At 39.3% G+C, this 13,087-nt stretch overlaps 1 protein-coding gene across 3 annotated transcripts in view; it reads right to left on the reverse strand.

Moving 5' to 3' along the window:
- LOC124142211 (zinc finger protein GLIS3-like) overlaps positions 1-13,087 on the reverse strand; it is a 112,693-nt gene that overhangs the window by 43,374 nt on the left and 56,232 nt on the right. For all 3 annotated transcript variants that reach the window (XM_046510540.2, XM_046510541.2, XM_046510543.2), the window contains exon 2: positions 11,632-11,975. In XM_046510540.2, the coding sequence (XP_046366496.1) occupies positions 11,632-11,975 (344 nt within the window). The remainder of the gene's footprint in view (positions 1-11,631; positions 11,976-13,087) is intronic.

Raw genomic sequence — 13,087 nt, forward strand, 5'->3', positions numbered from 1 at the left:
GAAGTATTCCATTTGCAAAACAAGTGAAGGGTTGAAAATAATGTGAGTTCCTGTTGGAGAATGTCAGGAAGCCTTTCAACTACCTCCCCTAACTAGAACCTGCAGCATCACTGATGGTTAGGATATCTACAGTGTGGATGCACACCAGTTGCTAATTACAAATAATGTGGAGTTGAGCTCTTTCAGACACTACAATTCAACATGTGTGGCCATAATGTCTGCCGACTTCAATTCCTTGCGTCAAATATTACATTAACACCTGGTTTTACTTCCTAACATCAAACTAAAGATAAAAATGTACCTGCTCCTTGCATTTTTCTTCAAAAGCTTACATGCAAATATTCTTCCTCCAAGAGAGTTGAGCATATCATCATGGTCTAAGTGGTTACATTTTGCAATATTCAGTCTAGTAAACACAGTTTAATGCCAAGAATGTCTGGAGAGTCAATAAAATACTACTACATGGATGTCATATCAGATACTATACAACAAATTTAACAGAATCTCTTTAACATCCATTACCAGAATCTGTCACATCCATAACCAGAATCTGTCACGTCCAATACCAGAATCTGTCACGTCCATAATCAGAATCTGTCACATCCATAACCAGAATCTGTCATGTCCATAACCAGAATCTGTCACGTCCATTACCAGAATCTGTCACATCCATAACCAGAATCTGTCACATCCACAACCAGAATCTGTCACGTCCATTACCAGAATCTGTCACGTCCATTACCAGAATCTGTAACATCCATAACCAGAATCTGTCACGTCCATAACCAGAATCTGTCACATCCATACCCAGAATCTGTCACATCCATAACCAGAATCTGTCACATCCATAACCAGAATCTGTCATGTCCATAACCAGAATCTCTGTCACATCCATAACCAGAATCTGTCCTATCCATAACCAGAATCTGTCACGTCCATAACCAGAATCTGTCACGTCCATAACCAGAATCTGTCACATCCATAACCAGAATCTGTCACATCCATAACCAGAATCTGTCACGTCCATTACCAGAATCTGTCACGTCCATTACCAGAATCTGTCACGTCCATTACCAGAATCTGTCACGTCCATAACCAGAATCTGTCACATCCATAACCAGAATCTGTCACATCCATAACCAGAATCTGTCACGTCCATAACCAGAATCTGTCACGTCCATTACCAGAATCTGTCACATCCATTACCAGAATCTGTCACATCCATAACCAGAATCTGTCACATCCATAACCAGAATCTGTCACGTCCATTACCAGAATCTGTCACGTCCATAACCAGAATCTGTCACATCCATAACCAGAATCTGTCACATCCATAACCAGAATCTGTCACGTCCATAACCAGAATCTGTCACATCCATTACCAGAATCTGTCACATCCATAACCAGAATCTGTCACGTCCATAAACAGAATCGTTTTTTGAAATTGTGGCTTTATTAACAAATTGCAGAAAATTGGACGTCATATTGGAAATGTCCATTTAGGAGAAACAGGCCAATATGAAATCTCTTCATATCTGACAGTTCTTTCCACAAATCATTACTTAGAACATATTACATATTCTAGAAATCCAGAGTCATCCCGTTGTAGTTATGCTGCTAGGGGAGGCGGCGGACTATGTCCAGTCTTATGTTGATGCATTTCTTCTTTCTCACGCCCAAGCCACCATTAAAACTGCCCCCGTCCCTACCTGACCACTCGATCCTCTTACAAGCATGGGCTGCTGAAGATCTATTCTAACAATGATCTTCACAAGTCTTATTCTTACCATACTTTACAGTGAGAAACAATATTTGTTTTGCTTATGACATGCCTTTCATTGTGTGTCAGATTCAACCTGACACCTGGCTATGGACATGTGGAGCCATGACCAAACGTGGTCACATGGTACATTAGAAATAGATTCATAGGCTTGTAAGCTATCAAAGAAAAACAAAAACAGATTTTTTTAATACAATTCTACCTTTCTCCCAGTCCGTTGTGAAAAAACCCCTGTAAAACAAAACATTTTTTAACTGGCCTAAGTCAGCATGTTTTGATTTAATGATGCAGTGGAGACATTTAACACAAGTTAGCTACTGATGCTTTTTCAGGTAACAGACTCATTTCATATTTAACTAATTCTCATTATAAAATACTTAGTGAATCACCTACGAGTTACGAGGAATTACAGATGATCTGTCCCGAGTGAACGCTGGCTCGCAACTTACAGGATTCATTCACAAGGGACAGGTAATCATTAATTCCGAGTTTCAAGGAGGTTGGTCTACTTATAACTCATTAACATTTTGAGAGAGTAAATGAAGAAAAGAATGTACGAAATATCACCCTTACAGAGAAATTTTTCTGAAGGCAGCCGATTGTTCAGATGATTTGGTTGGTTGGTTTGGTTTGTTGTTTAATGCCGCACTCAGCAATATTCCAGCTATATGACAGCGGTCTGTAAATAATCAAGTCTGGACCAGACAATTGATATCATGAGCATCGATCCACGCAATTGGGATCAATGACATGCATCAACCAAGTCAGCGAGCCTGACCCCCCGATCCCATCAGTGGACTCTTACGACTAGCTTAGTCGCCTTTTACAGCAAGCATGGGTTGTTGAAGACCTATTCTACCCTGATCTTCACAGGTCTCATGGCAAGCATGGGTTGTTGAAGACCTATTCTACCCTGATCTTCACAGGTCTCACGGCAAGCATGGGTTGTTGAAGACCTATTCTACCCCGATCTTCACGGGTCTCACGGCAAGCATGGGTTGTTGAAGACCTATTCTACCTCGAATCTTAACGGTTCAGATGACATAATGTAATCAATCTGTGAAGTCATGAACAATGGATGACATCATATCAATATGCCAGTTGCAATAACATTAATTCTGTTGCAATAACATTAATTATGATTATTATGTCTTATCTATACAGTATCAGCATCATTAAAGTACACGCTGCCAGCCACCTCATGATATATATATATATATAAATGTTTATACACTATGAATGAAAATAATATGTAATATTTATATATTTTTTGTACATTATGTTTATCAACCTTTCATGTTGATAGTTATATTTATTCCATATGTAGATAGTTTGTACCCTGCCCTACAAGGGTGTTCTGTACAATAAAAATTCTTGATTCTTGATATCATATTTTTCTCAACGAAACACTGTAACATGATATGGCTTAAACTAACCAATCACACTGACGATCGCTAAAATGCACATGTGCAAATATCGAAAAATATTACACACGATCATTCTATCCTTATGGGTACAACAGTAACTGTATAGTTCACTGATCAACAGTTAAGTACAGCCAAGCATCACTCAGGAATAGAGACTTGCTGCTCTATCATTATGAGATAGCAAAACAGGTCTTCAGGTGGCAATATGCCTGTTGCAATAACATTAAAAACTGAGCCGTTCACAGATGACAAAACAACTTAGTTCATAACTTGTTCGGTGTTGTAACAGTGGAGTAGACAACATTTGATTAATGAAGTGCAGACAGACGAGACTCCAATGTGTTTGTAAATGAATAAGCATCACAATTGATACAATATATGAAGGCTAACACATGAAGCAGATCGGCCAACTTATCTGTCTGCCACAGAACGAGAGTACCCTGCCATCTGCCGATGTAGATATTCTTATAATAAGCGTGTTCTTTCCATGCCCGTAAGCCTTTCCAAGTAAATAAATATATTCTGATGGAATAAAAACCTGTTGTATTTGTGGCTCAGGGGTTGACTTTGTTGCTGCTGGAGAGTTTAAGTAGCTTTCACTGGAGTTTCTCAATCTGATATTTGTCTACTACGAGCAGCTCACAACTCGACAACCGCACTAGACGTAAGTGATGGAGCAAGTGAGTTTTACAACAATGCTGTTCCTTTTCATATAAAATGATTCCCGTGAAGATTCCGGGTTAGAATAGGTCTTCAGTAACCCATGCTTGTCGTAAGAGGCGACTAACAGGATTGGGTGGTCAGGCTCACTAACTTTGTTGATACATGTCATTGTATCCCTATTGTGTTGATCGATGCTCATGATATCAATCACTGGATTGTCTGGTCATGACTCGATTATTTACAGACTGACTGCTGCCATAGAGCTGGAATATTGCTGAGTGTGGTGTAAAACAACAAACAAACCAACAAAATCATATAAAATGATGCTATTTTGTATTTTCAGTCAGCTCTAGGCATAACGTCTGCCACATCAAATTATTAGCAATAACGAAACACATAATGATTATAGATAGTATAACCAAGCAGAAATAGTCACTGGAATAGCCAATTTCAGCAATAGGAACTTATTGTTTGGGCCTGCTTTGAGTTTGCTGAACAAAGCTTCAGCTAAAATTCTTCAAAATGGAAACAGGTTATAATCACAAATAGAATTTATGGTAAATTCACCTGGTATAAGTCAATTTGCATAAATCATTCATTCACTTAGATATGCCTTGAAAAGCCTACTTCAAAATTTTCTACGACCTCCTTAAGTTCTACAGAAGATAGCTTTGATCTCTGCTTACATCGACAGACATGTTATTATGGGGTCTTGTTTTATTGTGTACAAGTGTTTGTGTAGGTAGACAATCCAACTGACACACTGGAACAAGACAACAAAGGAACAGTTACAATAACACAACACATGAGTGACTCTAACAGATGAAATCCTGCACAACTAATGACAAAGGTTCCTCGAGAAATACGCCTTTCATCATGTTCATTCAACACTCATAAAGAACAGACTATAACTGGTCACAGTCACTGAGTGGATGATATATGCATTGTTTATATCTCTATGTAAGCACCTGCGTGACAGTTTTCCCCGTACTATGAGTGCATAGAAAGAGGGGCAGTTAATAAAAGAAGCACCTGTATTCCTTAAGTATTATCGATATACTGTCCCCTACGTCTCAATCACATCATAAATAAAACCGACAGGCTTAAAACGCTAACTATCTTACTGCGTATGTGAACTGAAAAGCAAGTCTATAGGTAGAGTCAGGTATTTTGTTGCTCTTTGTCATACCGGGAGCAGGTCAGAGCCTGCCAGGTGGAGCTGACTGTCACAACAGATAATCTTTCACGTTTAATGCTCCGACCCGTTAAGTTCATAATCCTGGTGTGAGGACACTTGTGTGTGGAGACAAGATAATGAGAGCTTCCGAGACGAACATCCACTGCCTCTACAGCCCGTCATTACCAGCAATACCTGATGGCTTATAGTGTGTAACTCGGTAGCAGTGTCAGTGCCCTACGGTATATAACACCTGATGGATGACATAAAAGAACACTGTAGCAAGCAATATAAGTGCTATACAGCATATAACACCTGATCATGACATGAAAGTGAGTGAATTAGTAAGTAAGTATGGTTTTACGCCGTTTGTAGCAATATTCCAGGATTATCACGGCGGGTAACACCAGAAATGGGCTTCACACATTGTACCCATGTCGGGAATCGAACGGGTCTTCGGCGTGAGGAGCGAACGCTTTAACCACTAGGCAACCCGACCGCCCCCATGACATTAAAGAACACTGTAGCAAGCAATGTGAGTGCTTTACAGTATATTATACCTGATGGATGACATTAAGAACACTGTAGCAAGCAATGTCAGTGGTATATAGTATATATACACACCAAGAAGCTTTACATTTAACAATGCTGTAGCAATATCAGTACCATACAGTACACAGGGGAGTTCAAATGCCAAAATTACCTACTTGCCCTGAGACAATAGACTAACATCTAGTCTCTGAATAAACATATTTTACCGAAAAAAACAACAGTTGTTAAATTATAGTTATAAAATATAATTAAAAAAAGCCGGGAGACTTTCTTCATGCTCTGATACTGCAGAAATCTATACCTGCCAAATTTATAAACTTGCATGGGCTATTGGATATACAGTAAAGTATGGTTATAACGAACTTAAAGGGACTACTAATTTTAGTTTGTTATAACCGTAGTTCGTTATAAGCACATATATACAGCATAACTACAGCAAATAGTCAGGACCAAAAAAGTAAGTTTGTTATATCCGTAAGTTTGTTATAAGCGTGTTCGTTATAACCGTAGTTTACTGTATTTGTTTCAGGGTCTATATGACAGACTACAAGGCCATGTTAACTTGAAAGATCTACTTGCTCAGCCTGATTTTCAACTTCCCTCCTAAATCAGCGAAAAGAAGAAAACTTCAATTACAACAACAAAACATTATTAACTGATTCAACCGGTATTGGGAGATGTGCACAATAGAAAAAAGTGATCTCCAAGCTACAAGTGTGGTAAGCATATATTTAAGTATGAGAGTTAAAGGGAAACACCACTCCTAAGACCGCTGTGTGGAACTGAGGCACATGGGGGCTTACAGCATACAATACGGCAGCAGTGTTTGTGCTCAAAGTTGGGACTATTATGCAAATTAACTCTACAACAAGTCAACCCTAATATAATACTCAGCCCAAATATATTTTTCTGATGCACTGAGGAAACATTTGACCTTATGATGAATAAATAAATTGAATGCCTACACCTTCCGCTCAAGCCATCCTGAAGTTGGGGATACAAACTTGAAAACGCTTGATGCTGAAGACGGATGCCTTGTCATTGGTCCTAAACATCAACTGGCCCTTCAAGCAAGTAGAGATGAATGAGACTCCTATTTCTCGTTGAGGAAAAGTGATATCAAAAACATTCATGAAATTATCCACAGCCTCTTTACATTACACCTAAAGAGAAGTTAATGTTACATTATGCAAGTCTCCTGAACAACCTGCAGAGTTCTAGTTCAGAGATGTCAGCCTCACAGACACCTAGTGTCAGACTCATTCCTGCTCCTCGTGCACATGGCCTCCTAAAAATGAGACTCAGAGGCTCGAGAGTTGTTACAAAATGAAAGCGCACCCTCGAAACCAACATCAAAGTCAAGTCCATCAACTAGAAATTGTGTAATGCTTGTGTGTGTTTTCTTCATCAAGTGTTAACAGAGGATCTGTGTAACGGACAAAAAGTGGCTCAGTCAGAAATAGGCAGGTTTGGTCTTGGCACTGGTTTCAGTGGGAGCCAGGTGGATCAGTCATGCACGAAGGAGGTGCTGCTGTTACAGTCAGCGTCGGGAGGAGAGGTGCCGAGCCTGCAACTAAGCAGTGCTGTTGTCTGTATTTAACTTTCATCTCACCTGTTAACGACCAATCACAACAATACTGGCTGCATAAATTTCACAGTTGGTAGTTTTCCTACCATGTCTACTGGCCTCATTCACAGATTGGACACATACAGACATGTTTTATATGACACGATAGATAAACTATTAACTTTTTAAGAAGCAGAAAGGATATTTATTACAAGCTGTGATCTATAGCAGGGAGTGATAGAGCATTCCAAGAACCATTTCAATGCGATAAATCCAGAAACCCTATACCTGAGAGAAGGATTAAGCAATATCATATTTGTTGATTTAATGAGTTGTTTGTAGGAAAAGACATGTTGTGAAACTTTTGATATGGAAACGTTCCTGTTACATCAGTATATAACGCTTCAAGAATAACAACAAAAATCTCGACCAAGAACATCACAAAAATAATAATTTAAACTTAAACCCTTTCTGGACGAGGACTTGATATTCTTTGTCATTTGCAAGTTTCTGACAGTTGCACTACAGAGATTTGTTTGTGTGTTTGTTGTTTAATGCCGCACTCAGCAATATTCCAGCTACATGATAGCAGTCTGAAAATAATCAAGTCTGGACCAGACAATCCAGTGATTTACATCATGAGCATCGATCCACACAATTGGGATGCGATGACATGCATCAACGAAGTCAGCGAGCCTGACCACCCCATCCCGTTTAAGTCGCCTTATACGGCAAGCATGGGTTGCTAAAGGCCTATTCTACCCCGGACCTTTACGGGTCTACAGAGACGGTGGTGGGGTAGCCTAGCATTTGAGCGTTCGCTAGTCATGCTGAAGACCAAGGTTTGATCCCAAACATGGGTACAATGTGTGAAGCCCATTAATGGTGTCCCTCACTGTGATATTGCTAGAACATTGGTAAAGTGGCATAAAACATACTCACTCACTCACTCACTCACTACAGCGGTATAATTCAACATGGTTTGGTCTTTGTAATGAACAAGGAAATTGAAACAAACTAAAAAGGAAAATAATTAAACGTTTTTATTATTTTCTCTCTATTTGATGGTTTGGTCTCAATATAATTGTTTGTTGTTTAATGCCTCACTCATAAATATTTTCACCGTATGATGTTGGCCTGCTAATAAGCGATTCTGGTCCAGACAAACAAGTGACTATTATGAGAAACGTCCCACACAATAGGTGAATGATGAAAAACAAACAAGTCATTGTCTAAACATGACTACCCAATCCATTTAGCAACCTCTTATGACAAGCATGGGATAATTGCTGATGACCTATTCTAACCTGGAACACCCACAGGGGCTAAACATAACTGACCAACTGCTTCCTCTTGTCTCCTGCAACTGCAGTGAGAACAAAGACTACTCTTACGAATGTGACTGCTTCCTTTTCTTTTAACAGTTTTTTCATCTATTTCTGCAGCTTTCTCAACCAACCCATGCAATGTTTACCAACTAAAGTACAACATATTCCGGTACACACATTCATGTTATTCTTACTTTTACTTCAACCTTCCCAAAGTGACTTGCAAAAATGTTTGTTTGTTTGTGTGTTTGTTTGTTGTTTAACGCCCCACTCAGCAATATTCCAGCTATATGACGGAGGTCTGTAAATAATCGAGTCTGGACCAGACAATCAAGTGATTGACATGAGCATTGATCCACGCAATTGGGATACAATGACATGCATCAACCAAGTCAGCGAGCCTGACCACCCGATCCCGTTAGTCGCCTCTTACGACAAGCATAATTGCCTTTTACGGCAAGCATGGGTTGCTGAAGACCTGATCTACCCTGGATCTTCACGGGTTAAAATATAACCAAGTACATTAATAAAAGAACTGCTTAAATTGTATACTGCATCAACAGTATGTATGGGTAGATTATCACAGCATGGTCAACTGAACATAACAAGTGTGTGAGTGAGTATGGTTTTACACCGCTTTTAGCAATATTCCAGCAATATCACAGCGGGGGACACCAGCAATGGGCTTCACTCATTGTACCCATGTCGGGAGTCGACCCCGGCTCTTCGCCGTGACGAGCGAATGCTTTAACCACTAGGCTACCCGACTGCCCAAAACATAAAAAGAAGTAAACATATTGGATAGTTTTGATTTTTCTAAAACTGAATACTTGATCAAATTTGACAGTGGTTATCAGTTGTTGTACCCATTAGAAACATATTTATTACCATTATTAGAATGAACCAGAGCAGTTCCCTCACTTCTACTTATCCGATATGTGAGGCTGTGTTCAGTTTATATTAAAATTTAAGTCACGTTAGCTCCTGTGAGGAAAATCGTCATGACTCTAATCTTCGATTACTACTCAACTCAAATAACATTCTGGTTGGACTTTACACTTACGGCTTCTTTATCAGGGAGTGCGGCATTTCTGTTCTATCTTTGTCTTGTGAATGGGTTTCAAATGTTGATTCATGTTTGACCCATGGCAAAGGTTATGGACATCAAATCTAATCATTGGTAAGTAGTGAGTTCATTTCAACTCTGTAGTCAGCAATATAACAGTAGTATAACAGCAATATCACAGTTATATAACAGCCATATCACAGGCCCATCACAGTTGTAAAACAGCAATATCACAGTTATATAACAGCAATATCAGAGCCTTATCACAGTCGTATAACAGCAGTATCACAGCTATTCAACAGTTGTATAACAGGTATATCACAGTTGTAAAACAGCAATATCACAGTTGTACAACAGCAATATCATAGCCTTATCAAAGTCGTATAACAGCAGTATCACCTGATCACAGTTACTCAACAGCAATATCACAGCAATATCATAGTTGTATAAATATTGTATAACAGCCATATCACAGCCTTATCACAGTTGTAAAACAGCAATATCACAGTTATACAAACAGCAATATCATAGCCTTATCACAGTCGTATAACAGCAGTATCACAGCTATTCAATAGTTGTATAACAGCTATATCACAGCTGTATCACAGTTGTATCACAGCCTTATCACAGCAATATCACCACCTTATCACAGTTATATCACAGCCATATAACAGTTGTATCACAGACATATCACCATGTTGTACCCTACATTCCATGTCATGAAATATTGTTAGGATGTGAATTTCATAAAAACAAAATCGTTCTTAAAACCAGTTCAGCATGATCCTATCCAGTTCAGCATCATATCTGCAATTAACCAGTGAATCAATATCTCATAAAATCTCCACAATGTAAGCAAACAAAAAAGTCACATTAAAGACTTTTCCCCAAATAAAATGTTGACACAAAAACGCCTTAAAGCTTAGATGCACTCTAAACACATCTGTAATTGCATGAACATTGGTCTGAGGAGCTATTAAATCTTGTTGCTTCTAGAAGTATTGTTTAGTTTACATTTCAGGTCTCCACCAGCCATGAGACTGAAATAATGAATGGGCAACTCCGCAGCATGAATGGCTACCATCGGATACAATCAATACCCCTCCTGTATTGATCCCAGTCAACCACACAGGGAAAACACTGGTTCTTTCACAACTCAAATGGCTGTTAGACGAAAATGACTGTATTATTAAGTTCATCATTATTCAATTTTGTAGAATTAAAACACTTGTATCAATCTCCTTCATAGTACATATGGAAGAGTGTGTAAGGCAAATGTAAATGCTGTAAGTGGCGGGATAGTTGTAAATACAGATACAGTAAATACAGTTTTAGGAAAGTAGTATAGACAGATGACATTGAACATGAGTAGTAGAATGGGAGCATGTACAGGTAAGTTTTGTTTGTTTGTTGTTTAACGCCGCACTCAGCAATATTCCAGCTATATGAGGGCGGTCTGTAAATAATCGAGTCTGGACCAGACAATCCAGTGATTGACATCATGAGCATCGATCCACGCAATTGGGATACGATGACATGCATCAACCAAGTCAGTGAGCCTGACCATCTGATCCCGTTAGTCCCCTCTTATGACAAGCATAGTCACATTTTACGGCAAGCATGGGTTACTGAAGACCTATTCTACCCAGGATCTTCACAGGTCTGTACAGGTAAGTGGTAGAATCAGCTTTATATTGGCTGTACATTCTGCAGAATGAAGACATTAACAAATCCTTTCTTCAAATGACCCAACTATCAAAGTGTGAATAGATTGGAGAACAATGATCTATGTCTAAACTCCACCAAAAGTATTGCTAGTAAGTCATTTGTGCAAAATGTCAGAACAATTTTGGATGGTTAGGTAATTTGTACCAATATTGGGTGACAGGTGAATGACTAATATCCCCCTGATGATGAAGGAAGTTCCAACTGGGTCTCCGAGTGCCTCAGTCACCTTGAGTCTTTCATGACACACATTTTGATAATTTGTACCAATATTGGGGCCCTCTTGACCTGCCTTCATTACATATCCACAACATCTGTGTAGGATAACGAGAAAGTATTAGCTCACCTGATTTGTGGGACCTGTTGAAGGTGCCACTGTGGCTGACTGAATGGCCGTGCTGGGTCCCGTTTGTGCGTGGCGTAGGAAATATTGACTTCTGTTCAAATCCATTTTGGCGAGGTGTGGGTTTACCTGCATTCACTAAAGAGCGTGAGGAGCTGAGTGCAGGAAAATGTAGTCCCTTTTCACCAGCACGTGTGCTTGTTTGTGGCGGGCCCGGTGTGTTGCATGCTGGGGGAACTGGAGTCTCTGATTGGATACGGAGTGTAGGGATGTCCATGCGGTTGCCCTTGCTAGTCGGCGGTCCATTCTGGCTGCTCGGATTTCTCGAGTTTTGTCCATTCATTCTCCTGAAACACAACACAGGTAAGTTGTACAAGAGACGTAATGCAAATGGAACACAGGTAAGTTGTACACGAGGCTTAATGCACATACAACACAGGTAAGTTGTACAAGAGGCTTAATGCACATACAACACAGGTAAGTTGTACAAGAGACGTAATGCAAATGGAACACAGGTAAGTTGTACAAGAGGCTTAATGCACATACAACACAGGTAAATTGTACAAGAGGCTTAATGCACATACAACACAGGTAAGTTGTACAAGAGGCTTAATGCACATACAACACAGGTAAGTCGTACACGAGGCTTAATGCACATACAATACAGGTTAGTTGTACAAGAGGCTTAATGCACATACACAAAGGGTAAGTTGTACAAGAGGCTTAATGCACATACAACACAGGTAAGTTGTACAAGAAGCTTAATGCACATACAACACAGGTAAGTTGTACAAGAGGCTTAATGCACATACAACACAGGTAAGTTGTACAAGAGACGTAACGCACATACAACACAGGTAAGTTGTACAAGAAGCTTAATGCACATACAACACAGGTAAGTTGTACAAGAGACGTAATGCACATACAACACAGGTAAGTTGTACACGAGGCTTAATGCACATACAACACAGGTAAGTTGTACAAGAGGCTTAATGCACATACAACACAGGTTAGTTGTACAAGAGGCTTAATGCACATACAACACAGGTAAGTTGTACTAGACGCTCTCCACATACAACAGAGGTAAGTTGTACACGAGACGCACTGCACATACAACACAGATAGGAGGGGTTGCCAGCTACCTGGCTCTGATGATGCATACATGGAGTTGTCTGTTTATATTTATCCTGTTTAGACTTTCATTGTAATAAAATAATGGTTTGTCATAAGAAGTCATTTTGAATATTGTAATTGACTTGATTAATAAACACCCCAATTATCATCACCCTGAAGTACAATTATTATGTATTATGAGTCCCACACACTAACTAAAATGTTGTATTTCCAAATGACAACATGATTTCTGAAAAAAACAATGTCTAATAATAACAGATTCCTTTGTTTTAATGATGCTATCAGGTGGTTCAATGGTTGAAGGCACCAATGAGTATCCACTGGC

This window comes from Haliotis rufescens, unplaced genomic scaffold (genome assembly GCF_023055435.1).
Source record: "Haliotis rufescens isolate VD_foot unplaced genomic scaffold, xgHalRufe1.0.p SCAF_2, whole genome shotgun sequence".
NCBI classification, from domain to species: Eukaryota; Metazoa; Mollusca; class Gastropoda; order Lepetellida; family Haliotidae; genus Haliotis; species Haliotis rufescens.